Source organism: Acipenser ruthenus, chromosome 19, assembly GCF_902713425.1.
Source record: "Acipenser ruthenus chromosome 19, fAciRut3.2 maternal haplotype, whole genome shotgun sequence".
NCBI lineage: Eukaryota > Metazoa > Chordata > Actinopteri > Acipenseriformes > Acipenseridae > Acipenser > Acipenser ruthenus.
Window position 1 is genome coordinate 32473655 of NC_081207.1, and position 19935 is coordinate 32493589.

The 19935-nt window shown below is 43.0% G+C and overlaps 1 protein-coding gene across 2 annotated transcripts in view; it reads left to right on the forward strand.

The window, feature by feature from the left end:
• Positions 1 to 3303: 3303 nt before the first annotated feature.
• znf423 (zinc finger protein 423) overlaps positions 3304 to 19935 on the forward strand; it is a 109985-nt gene continuing 93353 nt past the window's right edge. Inside the window, exon 1 of one of the 2 annotated variants that reach the window (XM_058992897.1) lies at positions 3304 to 4737. In XM_058992897.1, coding sequence (XP_058848880.1) covers positions 4698 to 4737 — 40 coding nt within the window. In that variant the 5' untranslated portion in view covers positions 3304 to 4697. The remainder of the gene's footprint in view (positions 4738 to 19935) is intronic. The other variant, XM_034041181.3, reaches the window with a different exon arrangement.

Here is a 19935-nt window from a genome sequence, read left to right on the forward strand (position 1 = left end):
AAAACCAGTACCGCCGTTTCACAGACTAGGCCCCAGAACAAAAGCTTCTCTTGAATTAGTCTGATTACTTGAAACATGGGGGCTTGATTCATTGGTGAATTAAATTTAGAGAAAGCAGGGCCATTTGCAGTCAAGGCCGTGTTTTTTTTACATGCAAGACACAGAAAGTAAAATTCACATAACTAGGCTGGAGGCAGGCTTGGTACCCGTTCACCATCCCTCACACAGACTGGCTATTTTTATAGAGACTGAAAACGAGGAAATCAGAAAGGCTGTTAATGTCCCTGGACTCCATTGGGTGCGTTTGTGTGCTTGTGCGGATTGAGAATGGAAGATATTAGTTCAGCAGTAGCGCATATCAAAGGTGAGGTCAAGACCATTCTATTTATTGAAAAGTTGTAATTGGATGGTTTGTGCAATATGTCATACAATAGCTCAAACTGCTGAGCAATGGTAGTCTTATAGGGTCAGACTGCAATGCAATGGTAGTCTTATTAAGCCTGGAACGGGTCAAACTGCTGAGCAACAAGAGTCAAATTGTGCATCTATTATAGCTTAAAATGGCTCCTACTGCTCTGTAATGGGAGTTATTTCTATGCCTGCTATTACTACCACCTGCACTGGGGCCATGTTATCATTTTAATAAATTGAATCCATTCACAAATCCATTGTTTAGAAGCAAAGCAAACAGAAGCAGACATGTGGCCTCATCCTGTTCAGCAGTACAGTATTTAATTCACAGTTCTGTCTAATTATTATATATATATATAAAAATAGCTTATCTAGGACAAAACCAATGAGATGTAACATTGCCTTTAGAGGGGGGACCAGGTGGTATTGGCAGCAGCTCAATAAAACGGATGTGCTGAAGGCTACATAAATATAATACGAGTACAAGCGTGGTGCCTGTTTGGGACAATGAACAGCTTGTCATGAAGGTGCCCTGCGTGAAAATAAAGAATATATCACGACCAGGGTGTTCTGGAACTCCCGTGATCCCTCCTCTTCTCCAGAGCAGATTAGAATATCACAGAGTAATCATGACCAGGGTGTTCTGGAACTCCCGATGTCCCCCCTCTTCTCCAGAGCAGATTAGAATATCACAGAGTAATCATGACCAGGGTGTTCTGGAACTCCCGATGTCCCTCCTCTTCTCCAGAGCAGATTAGAATATCACAGAGTAATCATGACCAGGGTGTTCTGGAATTCCCGTGATCCCTCCTCTTCTCCAGAGCAGATTAGAATATCACAGAGTAATCATGACCAGGGTGTTCTGGAACTCCCGTGATCCCTCCTCTTCTCCAGAGCAGATTAGAATATCACAGAGTAATCATGACCAGGGTGTTCTGGAACTCCCGATGTCCCTCCTCTTCTCCAGAGCAGATTAGAATATCACAGAGTAATCATGACCAGGGTGTTCTGGAACTCCCGATGTCCCTCCTCTTCTCCAGAGCAGATTAGAATATCACAGAGTAATCATGACCAGGGTGTTCTGGAACTCCCGTGATCCCTCCTCTTCTCCAGAGCAGATTAGAATATCACAGAGTAATCATGACCAGGGTGTTCTGGAACTCCCGTGATCCCTCCTCTTCTCCAGAGCAGATTAGAATATCACAGAGTAATCATGACCAGGGTGTTCTGGAACTCCCGATGTCCCTCCTCTTCTCCAGAGCAGATTAGAATATCACAGAGTAATCATGACCAGGGTGTTCTGGAACTCCCGATGTCCCTCCTCTTCTCCAGAGCAGATTAGAATATCACAGAGTAATCATGACCAGGGTGTTCTGGAACTCCCGTGATCCCTCCTCTTCTCCAGAGCAGATTAGAATATCACAGAGTAATCATGACCAGGGTGTTCTAGAACTCCTGCTGTCCCTCCTCTTCTCCTGCTCTCCACAGAGACAGCACATTTGAAAAGACCTGCACAGGAGGTCAGTCTAAATAAGAGCAGCAGAGGTGCCGGACTCCCCTGCGGGGGTCATTTTAAAACACCCTCTGGCTCTCTGCAGGGGAGCGAGCTGAAATTGCACGACACCCTGGAGCTCGGCTCGGCATTCCCAGTTAACTGTTTAACCGTCAGCTCTGTGCTGGACTCTAACAGTTACAGTGTTCGGTGTATTTGTGTCACACTGGTTGCACACTCTGCACACACACAGACACGGTGACCACCAAACAAACTTCAGCATGAGCCCAAGTACCAACTTTGCACCATTCTAAAGGAAAAAATAAACTCTTAGTACATTGCCTGCATATTGATGTATAGCAGATTTACAAGTTACACCAACACCACTGCACAGTATCACAATGGAATTAACCATGTAGCACAGGGAGTAATAAAGGGACATTTCAGGTCAAGAAGACAGACAGCCCAGGGATGGAAATAAGACTCCTGTTTCATAGCAGTTTCATCCATTCCAGGTTTTACTAGAAGCTTGATTGGCCACAGTGTAATAAGAAGTGTATAGGTAATAAGCACAGGTGTGTCTTATTATTGAACTCATAGTGAAACCAGGGATGGATTTAACTGCTATGAAACCGGAGTCTTATTTCTATCCCTGCAGCCATTCACTGTGTGGAGCTCAACGAACAAGAACTAGCAAGGTGACCTGGACTTGCTGACTGAATACAAAAACAATTTCAATGAAGGGATATTGAACGAGTGCTAAGCAAGCTTTTAAAAGGGCAGCAGTGTGGAGTAGTGGTTAGGGCTCTGGACTCTTGACCGGAGGGTTGTGGGTTCAATCCCTGGTGGGTGACACTGCTGCTGTACCCTTGAGCAAGGTACTTTACCTAGATTGCTCCAGTAAAAAACCCAACTGTATAAATGGGTAATTGTATGTAAAAAGAATGTGCAAAAAAGAATGTAATTGTATGTAAAAATAATGTGATATCTTGTAACAATTGTAAGTCGCCCTGGATAAGGGCGTCTGCTAAGAAATAAATAATAATAAAATCGGTTTCCTTCCCTCTTATAAAACAGTGTGCAAAACCTGTATTTCAGGTTCTTAAAGAATCATTATGCCGTCTCTCTGACCTTCCATTTCTACACCAAAACCACAGGATGAAATGCCCCCCCCCCCCCCCAATTAACAAACTGGTTCCAGGGAAGTGGTGCGGTTTGAATAAGTACCCCTTTGAAAATGTTTTTCATATGCAGGACAATGTACTGCATGTAGGCCTATCTAATAACACGTTTAACATGGCATTGCCAAATCAGTGTGTCTAAAAAATAACTGACACAACAGAACTATGTACTATAACAAGATAAGACCACCGCACATAACCACGTACTTACTGGGCTGCCCGCGTCCCTTAAAAAAAGAAGTGAATTAATCTCAATAAAAGGACGACAACAACAACATGACCGCGGTTATCTGCACCCTGCGAGCTTACAACAGCGTGGCTTTCAAACTTCTGCTTCATCTGAACACAGAAACATCTATTGCGTGCAGAAAGAAACACAAATGAACAGCGGGCTTTACTTTTGGCGACAGATAAACAAAAGCTATGATTTATGAAGAAGAAGAAGAAAAAAAAACATGACCTAATATAAAGTTCAAGATTAAAACAAAGCACTGCTGCTGTACAAACGGGGGTACAGGACAGCAGAGGAGGAAGAAGAAGAAAAAAAAAACTAGCGAGAATCCAGTCCGTCTTGTTTTGTGTGTGCGCGGCGATGCTGTTCAGAGCTCCGCGTTTTGGCCCTGATCGGAGCTGAAGTTGAGCTGTAGTTTCCATGGCTGTCCATGGCTCGGTGCTGTTGGCTCTCTCTGTGTCTGCTCAACCCAGGCTGTGCGGAGCTCCCTGCGGGATCACAGCGCTCCCCCGCCGGGACTCCACTCTCACATCCTCCTGCTGGGACTCGGCTACATTTCCAGCCAAGCCTGGCTTTATTATGTGTGTCTGCACTGCAGCCCAGCCAGCAGTTAGATCAGGAGGCGGAGGGAAGACGAGAGCCAGGACAAAGAAAAAGGGAGAGAGAGGCTAGCAATCGCAAACATTTCGAAAAACAATCATATTAAATGCAAGGCAAGACATGCTGGTCAAAATACCAATACCAGGCGCACCGTGTGAGATATAACGCACCAGGGAGATAGCCCAATGCAACCGGGACCACCGCAAAAATAAACGATACTGTTTCGATAACTACACCACGAGAGAACCACAGGCAAGCTTCTAGCAAGGAAAAAAAAACGAAGATCAAGCTTGCGGAAACAGAATTGTATCGCTGTTTAATTAAGGTAATGTGATTACTGAAGCGTATTGGCACCTATTTCTGCGGACGACCAGGTGTGAGAGATTGCCGTAATTTGGCACCCGCAAGTGGGTTGTGCAACTCGGGCTCGCTCGCTGAGACGGTGCACCAGTGGCGTCCGCTCGCACTCTCCTCGTACAAACAATAGACCCGGCTTGTTACGGGCTCGGAAATCTACTAAGTTATCTTGTGAAATCTACAGGTTGATCTACTGCAGTTGTGCGAAGAAGTTGAAGGGGAAACATCTGAGGAAAAGACTTCCCGTTTTGTTTGTTTGTTTCACGAGCAAGGTTTTGTGAAGTGCTACAGGACTTACAGCTCCAGGCTTACGTTGTCGCATTGCAACAGGCAAAAAACAAACTAAAAGAAGAAAAACTGATGTGCATGATTTCATAATCGCAAAAGACAAAGCGCTCAGAGGGGAAAAGGACACAACCTGGCAATGTCCCGACGAAAGCAGGCCAAGCCGCGCTCCGTTAAAGGTAAGCGGACCCCCCTCTCTTATTTCTTGAATGTGTTTCAACGGCAAGCATGATCTCCAGCGTGACCAATCAGATTTCCTGGAGAAGCTCGGCGGGTATTGTGAAATCCAAAGCGGTGTAATGTGTCTTAGTTCAGGATTGTGGGTATTGTTGAGGGGCCATCAAAAGCAACATGGGAGGCGGGAAGGATGAAATGATATTTATATATATATATATATATATATATATATATATATATATATATATGTGTGTGTGTGTATATATATTCTAATATAATATGAACGAACACTTTTAATTAGTTATGTTATTTTTTGCCCATGCTGTATATTTTTCGCACAGCAATTACGTATGTATGCATGCGTGTGTATATATTACAAACTATAACCTGTTTTTATAAACTGTAGACAGTAATGTAACAACAAAACAAAACAAAACAAAAAACAACTTGCTGCCCTGTGTTGCGTGTGTTTTTAAAACAGATCTGCTTTTATCCAAGACTATGAAATTAATCACTGTAGCTCATTTCAAGATATAGCGGATACATAGTTCTCCTGTGTTTTATTTTCTTAATATATCATTTCTATGTAAAGTTTGACCATGCATGTCAAACCCGTTTATTATTATTATTATTATTATTATTGTAAGTGGAGGACATCTGATATTTTTGGCTCATGTAAAGTGTTCCGAGCTCACACAGTAAACCACGTTTGCATTGGCAGCCAATTCATTATTACAGATTGCATTTTGAAATAGACGCGCATCACTAGACACATTCACGGCGCCTGTCTCGATGTGGTTTTGATCAATCAATCCGTCTTACCCAGCCAGGGCTATCATGTTTACTGACGTTGTGTTGGGAAGGGACTAATTACAGACTCCAACTGGTACTTTAAATAATAATAAGAATAAGAATACATAAGCAGATAGCCTCTTCGTGTTACCTGCCCTAGGGCTCGTAACTATGTCGTGTTTAGTGTAAGCAATCAGGAGTCTTATTGCATGCTCATGCTTGCGTGTACTTTCTGTTCAGCGCCGTCCTGCCCGCACAGTTTATCACCGAGTGCTATATTTTCGCGAGCCATCCAGACATAACGAAGGGCATCAACTTGAGTTTTTTTTTTTAGAACTGGGTGTTCGCTCCATCTTCAACTCCAATGTAAGCACCACCTTGTAAACTCGTTGTATTAGATAGGGACGCCTCCTCAAACTCGGACTGTCGGCTCTTCGTGTTCCACGCTTGGAACCTCTTTGATATAAAACAGCAATCACGTGGGCCATCATTTCAGACCCACGGCAAAGCATCAGACTGGTTTTAATTGAGTACATTTTACAAAAAGAATCACTTTTATAAATACACTTTTTATAAGCGTATACTTTATTATGAATGCTATTTTATAACATGTCTTTTTCCCCTCACTTCGGCTTTGATAGAATAACAAAGTTATGACATACCGATAATCCGGTAATAAATATTGATGCCAGCCTCGCTAAACCTCTGTATAACATCTGGGTAGACGTCGGGACAGCTGCATTGCAGAAACACAGGAATGCGATTTAATAACTCTTACGCACAACATCACGACAACGTGTTATCGGATATAACATGCTTTTGTGTTTTCGCTTTTTGAAAAATACTGTCGCTCATAGAATATGCATGCATGAATTTCACCAAGTCGAGTCTACAGCCAAGTAAAATGAGAATCTGCAAAACTAATAACATCACTAACCCTCTCAAGGCCAGCTTGTAACGCGCAGCGTGAGCGGCTGATGGTCCCGCTTTGTTTACAGTATAGTTAAAAATAACAGCGTCCAATCCTTGAATTGGGTTCATTTACTCGCTCCCCCGATGAACCCATCACTACAGAACACTTCGTGTTTTCTGCGGGCATTTTAACTGAAAGCACAAGGTTGTTAACTAGAAACCCTCGAGCAGGGATTGCTGTGGTATTTTGCACAGTGTCAGCCTCTCTCGCTAATTTCAATATGATTTCTTGTGTTACCGAGGAGTTTATTTTGCATAAAAAATATCCAAGATTATATTTATATGGATTATTATTATTATTATTATTATTATTATTATTATATAAAACAATATTAATCATAGTTCCTCAAAAAACAACGAATTGTTGGATAATTCACAGAATATGGTGATATTTTAGTTTTGGGGGTTATGGCATATTAAACTGCATATGTTATTTGTATTATCACTCTGTAATAAGAATACAATGTGGCGTATTATTAATGCTTAAATGCAGGAGCACAAGCCCAAGTTTTTCAAATCGGCTGCCTGTAGATGTTGTTCACGTAGTAGAAGCAGTCAGGGTAAGTTGTCTTTTTAAGAGATCTTGTTTTTCAATGCTGCTGTAAAATGGTTGGCGTACATGATGCCGTTATCTCTGTTGACATGCCATCCAGGCTGAGCGAGTTCTTAGCCGCTGGCACATGCCGCCGCTTCTATGGGCATAACTGCGGCCTCATGGGTTCGCTTTACCCTTGCACGGCCGAGCAGCCATTGAAGCTAATCCGTCCTAAAGTAATACCGGGTTCCCTGCACAGCCCCGCGCTCTGAAGCGTTCAGTGCAGCCGCTGAACTGTGCCATTCCACACAAGAACGCGCCCTAGAGCACAGCTTAGCTTAGTGTAGCAGCCTACCAATAAAGAAAGGGCAAACATACATGTAGAGAGATAGAATAATGGATTTCAGGAATGTATCATTAAAACGCAATATACTGTCTGCAGGCCTACAGTAATGCCATCAAATGGAGATGATTTGCATGAATCCCAGTCAGATCCTCAATTGAAGTTTTGTTTTTGCTACACACACATATAATATAGTTTACCTTTTTAAACTTTAGAGTTTATGCATTTCAAAAACATTGTTACATAGAGTAGTAAAAAGCAGGAATGCATTAGTGGAGAGCTGCTGTGTTTGTGTAAGGTTATACACAAGCTGTGGTGAAATTAAATTGCATGGAGGGGTTCTGTGACATCATGGACCACAAGAGGAAAGCTTGGATGATTGAAAACTCTTAAAGAAAGCCCTCAATCTCTAGTTGAAAGCAGTGCATGCTGAAGAGTTTTGAGTTTCAAAGCTGCCCAATGCAATTCGAGTAGGTTCCTGTTGCATTCTAGAATAGTTTGCCATTGGTCATTCTAGAATGGGTGCTTCTGAACATTCTTTAAGGTAGTTACTTGGTCAGTGGAAATTCAGTGGTTCTATTAGAACACCAGATAGTATTCTTGCCTTTTGAAATTGCATGCTCTTCATGGTTCCGTTGGTCCCATATTACATTTTAGTTTGCTGTAATTACAAGACGTCTTTCTTTCACTTCAGTTGTTATTCCACCAGGTCATAAGCTTGGCCATCAACAAGAGCCTGGTATATTGGGGAGTGGCATCTCTTCCAGTACTCCCCATCTAGCAACTGCTTGCAGTGCCCCCTATTGGGAGGAGACTTGCTTTTTTGTGTTTGACGACTGTGTTGTCACTCTGTAGAGGACATCATGGTGTTTCTTTTAGGGGTGGTGGATGTTGCGTTTTCATTGTGGATGAATGTAATTATACTCACAACTATTAAGCCCTTTACAATGTACCTGTGTGTGTGTGTGTGTGTGCTTTTCCCTTTACCTGTGCAGCGTGGAAGTGAGAGTGCTGGAGCCCCCGAATCAGATGCCTGCTGGAGATGCTGGCAGGGAAGAAACTAAGCAATATATAAAGTGGTCCAATTCAGACAAGTCCAATAAAAACACACCGGGATGGAAATAACTCTTCTGTTGCACAGCAGTTTCACCTATTCCAGTGGTTACTACCAGCTTGATTAGCCAGTGTGTATACAGTAGGTAACAAGCTCAGGCGTGTCTTAGTAAACTCATAGTAAAATCACAAATGGATCAAAGTGCTATTGTCATAAACGTATGCTGTGGACCAATACAATAAAAAAAAATAAGATTCATATTTTCACTTTTAAAATGATTTTTTTTAAATCTTTGGGTTGGATTATTGTGCATTTTTGCATCAAGGCGCTTCTTAATTCAAAATGAGTATTTGCTAAATCTCGGTGCTGGTGCAGTACTTTGTAGGGAAACAAAACGAGCAGAAGCCTGCAATGATGTAGTATCTGTCACTCATGAAAAGCTGTCAGTGTTCTCCTTTGTAACCTCTGGTAATGCGTTCTTACTTTGGAAATTCGTCACATCTGCCATCCAGCGAAGTGCATCCTTTCTAAGGACATCAAGTCAAACGCACACTCTGAAAATGATGTAGGAATCAGCTTTGACAGGTGTCACTCCAAGACTGGTATCCGTTCGAATCCTGGCCGATGGTACTACTTAGTGTAGGCCAATACTTAGCGTAGGCCTACTGTAGCACTCGGAACATTTCACAAAAAAAAGATTAGCTTTGAAAAATGAATTATTAAAAAAAAAAAAAAAAAAAACACCAAGCAGACAATTCTGTCTTAAGCTGCCAGCTTTCCTCTATGATATATGGCAGCTATAATCACAAATAAGAGAGATCACGTCTAATTATTTCTTAGTGCAGCTGTCCCGGTGGTGCTGTCAGACTCTCCTTTGTACGAGGTTACTATTGTCGATAGAAAGTTTCGAGGAACAATTCTACCTGTACAGTTTGTGTCCGAGCCAGCAGCCACACGCCCCACGTAATTATTTTGTGCAGTTGCTCCTATAAAAAGCTCGTCTCTGTCGCTCTTTGTCCTAGACGCGGTTGCCAGCTACTGTTGGCAGTTGTCTAGCAGGTAGCATGTCTTGGTACCTGTCGCCCGATGAGCTGGTTTGATTCGAGCATCACGTGAAAATCACGGCTGCCCTTTGTGCTGATTGATGTCGGGGATGAAAGCGTGGCAGCAATCGCCATTTGAAGGCTATTGTATTGCCAGCTCGGGCAGTCTGCTGGAGGCATTGCAGTCCAAAGCGCTCTGAATTTGTGCGGCGAAAACACTGCCGTCGACTCTGTGTTCTCCTGATTTTTCTGTGGCGCGGGTCGCAATGTCAATTACACAATGTCAGAGCCCAGTAACGTAGTATTATTTATTTTTAAAGGCGTGAAGCTGTCCTTTTTTTATTTTGTGCCGCTAAAGTTGCAATCAGAGATAGGGGAGTCGGTTTTATTATCATGTAAAGAATAGCCACATGCTATTACGTCGGAGGTTAAAACCTGATTTGTTTGAGGATTTCAGACGGTCTCCTTGAAAGGTTCGTTGTTGACCCCTGCTAGATTGGCCATGCATTTGAAATGCAAGCAGCTGGTTAGTTAAAATGTACACGTTAAACCAGGAGCATTGACTATCGCAGCAACAAGCAATTGTGCTCGTATTAAAAATGACATTTACAGGTTAAACAAAATCACACACACACAAAACGTATATACACACGTACAAAAAATGATTGCTTTTGATTTACATTTATATATTTTTGGGACATTAGGCCATAATCCATAAAAGATAGACATGTCAGTGCTTGATATTGCGTTATGTACAAACAGAATAATATATCCTGTCTCATTAAGGATTCTCCTTGTCTCAGCGTCCTGCAATAAGCCGTTTTATGTCAATATATGTATATTACATACCTGTCTTAAATCCTTATTTTTCTGTTTAAAATAGTGCTATTTATTACCATCAGCACGTTGCGTGTGTGTGCGCGTCGGTGCACTGTATAAAATGTCAGTGGTCTGTTTGCTGAACTCCTAAACTGTGCGCGGAAGGAGTTGAAGCCAGTCGGAAAGGATGCGTTTTGCCACGGGCCGGTTGAGTGATCGCTGCTCGAGAATGCTCGTTCACCGGGCTCCGTGGGCCGGTATCGCGGCAGGTGCTGTCCTCGTGTTCGCAGGGGAAGGCTCCGGGACCCAGCTTCTCTCTACACTCGGGTTCCTTAACGCGTTTCTGAAAAAAGAAAGTGATTTCCGAGGTTAATCTTTCTATCTGAGTAAGCTCAGGAATGCAGTCGTGAAATACAGCCCTTAGTATTCTGATACGAGTACACTGTAGGAATGGACTCTTACTACCTTCTCTGTATCGATATAATACTATTGAAGTGTGGATCACCTTCAAATAGAGCGTTATGATGATTATATATATATATATGTAGATATATATAGATATAAAATAATATACTGGTAAAAACATCTCCATTGCGCCCTGCAGCGCTCTTCAAATAACCTGTTGGATCTGAAAGGGTTAACCGCCTCCTAAAATAATTTTAATGTTTGGGTTTTTTTTTTCTTTGGGGAATTTAGCACAGTGGAGGGATTTGCAAAAAAAAAAAATACAACAAGCCTTTTATTTCTTGTTTCCTGTACTGGTCGGTCTTCTTTAATCAATGCTTTTATACCTTCATCAAACAGAAAGAATCAACACTGAGGTGGAGGTCTGGAAAAGGGCATACGAAATAAAGGGGCTGCAGCACAGTTCTGTCTTTGAGGAAAAGTTCTTTAAAAATGTAGACCTTTCGTCAGCTTAGCTGGAGTTTTCAGTAAGTAGACCTGTGATGGAGCTGACAGCTATCCCTGGTCAGCAAGGAAGGTGCTGAGAAACCAGCTAGATAGTCTATTATAGGCATGAATGGGTTAACTAAAGTAATTTTTTTTTTTTCCGGTCATTATCTGTGTGATTCTTTATGGGACTATTTTCCATGGAAGGGTACCCAACGAATCTAGGCTTTAAAGTGTTGTTTTAAAGTAAATGCTGATAAAAATCGGCTTGTAGTTGCGCTAGTGCTCTCTCAGCGAAGGCTCTGCTCTTGTGGTAGTTGACCTGGACGTTCGTCAACGCGCTCGCCTCTCGGGACGCACACGGCAGAGCCTTCATCGACGAGCACTATCACTTACATGAAACTCAGAAGGCTTCACTAAAGAGCTCCTGTAGTACATGCACCTTGTAGTTGTTGTTTTTTTTTTGCTAGTTCTTCAGCATTAGCAGTTTGTTTCACTTTACCAAAAAATGAATTGTTCAAACTCTGAGTGTGGCCTGGTACGCTGTTTAAACAGAAATTGCAGATGATATTTACCAGACGTTCTTCGGTGGAGTACCATAGTGTTTTGTTGCCCTAGTGCCTAATCAAATCTGTGTGAAGTAAATAAGACTGACCGGTACTTCCGACTGAATATCCTGCTCCTGCTGATCAGGGAATGCTTGTTAAAGCCTGTATTCAGTATGTACTCCGTATTCTCTGTCTGGATTCTCTCCATGTCTCTGTAGGTCACAGGGATTGTTTTTCATGTGAGAGGAAGACGTGTTTCTTCTGTATAGTCACGCCAGAGAGCAGAGTACAAGTCCGATGTCGTCATGCGATTGAACCCTCTTCTCTGCGTTATTGGAATGGAAGGCGGCCTGGCGTCTTGCAGAGATGGGATCTAACTAGCTCTGTCATTTTTCTTTATGTTCATTTTATTTACTGGATATGAATCTAGAGATTAAGGGACTGCAAATTCAGTTTATATGGAGGCATTCAGATGTGTTTTTGTTTAACACTATTGGGACCTGTTAAAATAAAATGATTTTGTTGCAATTTTCTCCCAATCCATGGGGAGCAAAAGGCAGAAAGAAATTAAACAAACACAAAAATCTCCATTTCACCCTGAGCTTTCCTCAGGAAATACATTCCGACGAGAACAAAGAAGTGCCCGATTCTGGGCCAAAGTATTGTGTGTGTGTGTGTGTGTGCGTGCGTGCGTGCGTGCGTGCGTGCGTGCGTGTGTGTGCGTGCGCGTGCGCGTGTGTGTTAGTTAATCACCTTTTGTTTTTGCTGCCACACGTGGCTTCGTTCTAGTGTCCCTGCATTGACGTGAACACTGTCCTGTCTGTTGTCCTCAGCATGTGCTAAAATAAACCACAAAATCACAAGTGGTGAAAAAGCAACCAGTCAAAATACTTCAGTAGTGCAGACCCCGGGGTTGATGTCCAGAAGCTGTCTGAATGAACTGGAGATGTGCCCCTCACCACTTCATTAAGGACAAGGGGAAACATCTGGACAGTGTTGCTGTCGTGTTGGGGCTTCAGCTAGAATGGTTCATAAACTGAACATACAGGAGTAACAAAGATGCATTTCATTTATTGGGCAAACATTGCTTATTGAAAGTGTACTGGACTCTGCACACAAGTCACTTAGGTGGCCCTCCAGGTCTTTGACCATGTCTGGAGTGTGTAACCCTGTAAACCCTGTAACCCAGCAACATACTGCTGGGTCGTACACTTTTTTTTATACCTGTTTTTTTCAGAAATTGATCCCTGTTTGGGATCTAAAGTACAGATGTGCACGTCCTTAAATGTTGGTGTGTGTGTGTGTGTGTGTGCGTGTGTGTGTGTGTGTGTGTGTGTGTGTGTGTGTGTGTGTGTGTGTGTGTGTATACAAGTAACTACAGAAGGTGTCGGCATCTTCTGACAAAACTAGGACTAAGCACTTTCTGAAAGGACCAGACTCGATGACCAAGACAATGGTGTTTTGAAATGTGCTGCTGCTTAATTTTTATTCAGCAGCACAAGCATTTCCAGCATTGGGAATGTACACAGTACATCAAAGCTATTGCTGCTGCTTGAGTTTTAACTGTAAAAGATCATCAATCAGGGCCGCAGAAGCGCTTGTTTGATCGTGTTGAACGCAGGGCAGTCAGGTGGCTTTGAGGTTTCTACTTCTCTAATGTGGCTTCAATCAGATCTACAAACAGCACCTAGTCTGGCTCTGCATTGGATTTTAAATGCATCTCTTCGCTGCCCCAATCTTTGAGAGTTCTCAAAGAAGGCTATCTGTGCATATCTAATTCATAATATTACAGGTTTTGCATGATTTAATTAGAGGCTCTAAATCGTTAAATTAACTGTTCTGATGTCTCTTGCTCGTTTTACGGTCTTTTTCAATTCCTGAAGTGTCTGAAATCTCTCACTGCTGATGGTTTTTACCCTGTGCCTAATAATAGTGAGCGCAGTGGACGCCCCTCCCTGCGCTGCATTGTGCTTGTCATGAGCCGCACACATTAAATTCCAGCTGTCTTCATTTCTCAGTTGAGTTGTTGTGGATGAAATTTTGCTTCTGGTAGAAGTGTTTATTCTTCACAAAAAAACGTGGTGGGTCTCATTCCTTTATAAATTTGGAAAAAGATCCAGGGAGTGGGCTACCGAATCCTGGAGCAGTCCCATCCTGGAGTTCACGCCCCACTGTGTCATTTCAGCAGTGCTGATGTATTCACTTACTGTATTGCAAGATCACATGCCATTGATATGATAAACCTTACTGGACTAATGTTTATGTGTGGTGTTGTTGTTGTTATTATTATTATTATTATTATTATTATTATTATTATTATTATTATTATTATTCATTCAAGACCATAGTGCTGTGGCCAACAGGATATTCTTGAGACTGTGAATCCTTCACCCCCTTTTTGTACACCCCTTTTAAGATTATAATATTTAGGCTTGTTTATTGTGTGAATCTTTTCTGAAACTGAATGTAAGCCTCCTATATACTTATTTTATCTGCTCTGTGTTTCCTTTTTGTATTGTATTAATTTCCGATTTTAGCAAGGCAATATAAACACTGATAGAAGTATCTGGTTGATCCTTGTTGCTGAGGAGTGTGTGCTGTCTGAGGCAGGGGAAGGCTGGGGGAGTGTGCTGTGTCTCGGGCAGGGGAAGGCTAGGGGGGGGGAGTGTGCTGTGTCTTGGGCAGGGGAAGGCTGGGTGAATGACAGTCCCGGTCTGTGTGAGGAAGCTGCCTGCCCCTTCCCATGTGCCAGGACCAGCAGGCTGTGCCAGGTAGTGACACCCTTTATGCTGCCATCCAAAGCCTGATTGGACACAGTGACCCATTTCTGAGATGAGAAATCCTTCACTGGCAGCTGACTGTGCCAGGGGTCCACAGTGCACAGGGATACTGTGCACTGCTTACTTTTAGTTGTATTTTGCTGTCCCTCCATGTTGAAGCAGCTGGTGCTTGCAGGTAGTGTTGCTGTCGTGGAGGTGGGGGACGGGGGATGAGTGAATGTCTTGATTCATGAAGTGGAGTTTTGCTTGTGGATGGACGGTAACGTGATAGCTAGGGGGGCTGGTTTGAAAAACTGCTGTGGCATCCTGCTGTCATCAGTGGCATAGTGTTTCACAAAACTAAGGGTGTGTCTTTCTCGCGCGCACACACACACACACACACACACACACAACTATTCCTAGAATTGTGGAGAAAAAAATTGTCACCTTCTGATTTTATGGTTTTATTTCCTATTAATACTTAACGAGAGAAGTGTGTTTTCAAGTGTGTTGTGTCCTTGTTTTGTCTAAGCGTATATCCACCAGCTACAGACCCAGCCAGTGCATGCAGACAGTTTCAGAGCACCAAATCGGATCAGAGAACAGTGTAGCAAGTTGAACCATTCCAGGTTTTGATTTACCTGCAGAAGCTGAAATGACTCCTTATGCAACGGGAGCCTTAAATGATACATACCCTGCAAGTACTGTATATTCATCAGCTCCTCTTGAAGGTGCTATTGTAACCTTTGATTGCATAGAAGAATTTGGTTTATGTGATGCAGACAGGTGTATGGAGTTGTTGAATGGAGTGATGTCATGCCTGAGGAGGCTTTACCTTGTGAGGCGTGTACAGTAAGCTCCTGCTAGCTGGAAAACCAAAGGAAGTTGTCACATCCTGAGTGTCTTGGCAACACTGGTCCTGTGAGGTGGTGAGCGATTCAACAAGGGAGTCGCTCTGGCATGAATCATTGAAATACTGTCGCTATTAAAAGCCCACAAGTAATACCTGGTAAGTGTGGCTTTTATCTTCACTACAATTATTAACTAGGAAATTAATCCTTTTTTAAAAAAACAAAACAAACATTTTTAATGTGTGTGTTTTTTTTTTATTAGCTCTGTCAATTTTAAATATAGGATGATGATCTTGGTGACCAGGGACAAGCTGACATTTAACACAAAGGGAGCAAGTTGACAGTAAAGAGACCAATAAATGTCAAAGGATAGGAAAGGACAGGAAAGGGAAGGAAAGGAAAGTAGAGAGTGTAAGTCAGCGCAGGGTCTGAATGCAGATTGCATGGAACTGAAAATCATGCTCTCCTGAAGCTTGACTGGGTCGGCACAGAGTCAAGTGCTCCTTCCCTCCCTCACCCCCTAAGATTAATGATGGACCCCCCCAGTCCAGGGCTGGCTTGAGGCATGTAGACTGAATTAGAAGTGCTCCACAGCCCCCTGAAAGAAAAGGTGATCCCTCCGGTCTAGGGCACTTATGGGCAAAGAATTCGAACAGTGATTCTCCACCCCGGTCATGCAATACCACTAAGGTGCTTGTCTCTTTGGACCAAGGCCTAATTTATTACTTTTCAAGCGGCATTGGTTTGCAAACGAGGTGACTTAAACCCATCTTGCTTCAGCGATTTGCTCGAGGTCTTCTGATGTAACAAAACAGATACACCCAGTTCCCTGTTGAGAAAGTACCCCCACCCCTGCTCCTGAACTCAGGCCCGCTTTCTGATCTGAGAGGCATCCTGTCCCTGTCCCTCATCTGCTCACATAGCATTATTGATCCTGTCCGCCTCACTGCAGCAGGAGAGCTTTAATATACATGGATAGAAATGTATACTGCATTATACATTAGTTTAGCGAAAGTCACAAATCTTGACAATGATAATATCTGGGCATTCTACAAAATAAAATCAAGCCTTTTTATTTTCAGGACCCTTACCAGACACTACCATTTTAGTCCAGGTTGTGGACTTTCTCTTAACTAAGAATTTGAGTGACATTCTATACTTTGCAGCTGTGTACGGTATGTTATTGGGTATCACAGCTGATGAAGGTGAAACCCTGGGTTTAAACTGCCCTTCGCTCCCTCGTTTGTGTGCTCTCTGGTGAGTGCTCTGCGGTCAGCAGGTCAGGCCACTCTGTGTATCCGGTGCAGTCCCTTCTCTGAGATTCCTCTGCCTTGCTCTTCCGTGACACGATTTAAGTTGTGAGGTGATGAACATATATTGGGCAGACAACATGCCATACATGGGTAGCTCCGATCATGAAACGGATTCTGTTCTACACAGCTGTGCTGCGGCAGCTTCGGTTCCACTGCCAGCATTCATATCTTGTTTAACTTGCAAAGTGCTGTTAACTGGAGAGTGGCTCAGTTCAGGATGACTTTAGCAGTGACAGACCTTCATTACAGTGGTACGCTGTAGCTGGATCGGGAAGAAAGAGCTGGCGTTGGTTGTAGCTGCACAATGTCCCAGTAATACAGAGACAATGGAAGATAAACACCCTTCCCTTAATCGCATCCACACTCTGTTTGAATATATATAAACTCAAGAGTAGTGCCGGATTGACGGGAAGAGCAAACTGCTTTAGAATTCAAACACTATATATTCCAATATGTTTATATATAAATGTATCTCTAAACATACACACAATCTGTGAAGCATGCTCCTAATTATGCAAGTTTTAAAAAGTTTCACGCAGAACAGGGAGTGTTGAAAAGCACAATGGAGACTGCCGAGGGGTCGATGGGTTTGGGCGACGTCATCCCTTGCAAATGAGACTTGGTCTGAACCGCGGGCTAGCAGTGACCTCCGCAGCACTCTCTCTGTCTCTCAGGTTTCTGTAGGCTAGCCCCTGAGCATGCCAGCCTCCTCAGAGAGACCTGGTGAACTGGGCGTCTAGTTCTGTCTCCTGCGGGTCGGCATAGTCGGCTACACAGATACTCCGTAGTCAAGTTTTCTTTAATGCTGCTTTGCATTTTAATACCGCTAGTCTCAGGAATACTGAAGCCCCAACTCCCTCAGGCTATCCATCTTTTTCAATCTAATCTGTCTGTCGGTTTGTACGGCTTATCAGATTCACTAATACTAATTTTGAAAAACATAATAAAAATACATGAAGTCATCAAAAACCCATCCATCACATACAGTGGGCTTCAAATGATGAATATATATATAAAGTATATATATCTCCTGTTTAGACAAATGCATCTGAAACAAAAAAACCCTCTTTATGCAAGTAAAGGTTCCGAGCTTCAGTGCGCAGCTCGTTAATGCGGCTCTGTAGATGCCGCTGCGGTTTCTTCTTTACGTTGATGCAGTACAGCACCCGTCTGAGAGCCCAGGGTGAGCCGATGCTAATGAATGAACCCCGGCCTCCATGCGGATCAGTCTCCTGCTTGGGCTTTTCAGTAGAATAGCTGATGAGCAAACCCAGGGAGTCGGCCTCCTGACTTTAATAGAGAGGACGCTGACATGCACAGTATTACGGGATATCTAATGGCTTCCAGTGGGATACCAAGTTTTATCCCATAAGTGGGGAGGGCTTAATCACACAACAGTGCCCAAGGCGTACGAGAGCTCTGGAAGGCACACCTCCCTCCAAGTGGGGATTAATGTACTATCCCAACGAAAGCCATTAGATATTTTGTTTTTACCACACAAAACTGCCGGAGTGGGTTTTGTACCGGAGCTGTAATCTGTCTTGTGGGATGAGCTCTACCCGCGCTGCAGGGAGTCTCTGAAACCATGCCAGCCAAGACAGCCGCGGTGTGGAGGAATGGCTTTGATTCAACCTGCAGTGGGTGTATTCTGTGTTCCCACTCTCTGTATCGGGGGTACCTGTTTTGATTGTGAGAGAAGACCTTGTGCTCCTTGAATCTCCTTGGAATTCATTTTCAACCAAAAGCATTAACTCACTATTTTAATGTTTTGTATTTTTTATGCTCGATTTTTTTATTTGAGTTTTTGTTTTAAAAATACAGAACGGTACCAAAGCATGCAATAAACCACACTGACTTGAACACAATAGCAGGAAGTTCCCTTGTCTCTCAACACTGGAAACCACAAGTTGCCTTCTTTTCAATAATTAAGAACATGATGATCTGTACTTCTTTATCTCCCTGTGGAAGCAGCAAAGGCATTTCATAAAAACACAGCCTGTTCGTTACACCAGCAGAACATACTTCTGGGAACTTGTACTTCTACTCATTGATACGTTGTACCTCCTGTTGTTTGTTCTGGAAAAGCCATTCCATTGTTCTTAGTGAACTATTTTATTAAAGAGAGCCTCTTTAAAGAGTCGAGTGCTGTCTTGCTGTGAAGAGGCAGGGTTGGTATCTCTGGGGGCACGCGGGCTGACAAACAACGCTAGCTTTTGTTTGCTTCCTGTAAAAGCCAGCAGCCTTTAATAAATTAAACCTTCTTTAAGAATCACAATTAAAAATGTGTGTTCTAATATCCCTGATGGTTTGGGCTTTGTGGGGGAATTGTTTCTCCTCATCGTGCACAGATTCTGTGCAAGTTGTTTGATCTCCGCCCGTGCTCTGTTCAAAGTGCCATCTCACAGACTACACTGCCTTCAGCAACGTTTGCAACATTAGCACACAATAATGGAACAGCTTAACACTGCTTAAGAGGCTCAAGAAATGCAAATAGCACTACATATTTCTAACTGTGAGAGCAGCAATTAGCATTCAGAATTTCAGTACAAAAATAAATTGTGTCAAGGATGTGTTTGTCCCCTGGGGGATCCGTTTCTAGTTTAACGTGGGGGCCTGCACTGCACTATGTGTATGCTTTTGAAAGCCTGACTGGGCCCAGAATGCGTTGAAACGTGGACTGCACTGTAGCATGGCCTGCCAGTACAAGAAGATTGACATGAAGATGGAATCCTGCCTGTCTGAGGGTTCTGAGCTGGGATCTGAACTTGGTCTAGTTGTGTATCGTGCAGCTTCAGCATTGAAGGATACAAGCCTGCAGTGCTGCTCAGACCCCATGAGGCAGGTTAAAACTGGACCCCTCTCCCTTTTTAATTGTGTTTATATGAGTTACAGTGGTTTATATCTGCATTGACTTCAAAGGCACCAGAGAACTTCTGAAAGTTCTGGGTATTCAAGGACTGGTTGAGAATCCCTACCATATAGCATTGCTGCTGTGTCTCTTCTCTGTGATGGTTCAGTTAGTAGTCTGCGTAGCGATTGGCGGGGTGAAAGGGGAAGGCTGTGTGCTTCTGTACAGAGACTGCAGAGTAAACTCCCTCAAAACCTGGAATCAAAGAGTTTCTTCAAGCAGTTTTCTTGGTTGGACGCATAACAAAAAACAATCCAAAGCAGCCTCGATTTACTTTAGGTCTTTGCTATGAAGAGCCATTACCTGTCATGTTGTTAATTACCGAAAATGTGGCTGTTTCTCTAAAACCCTCGCAGCTCCTGCAAGAAAAAT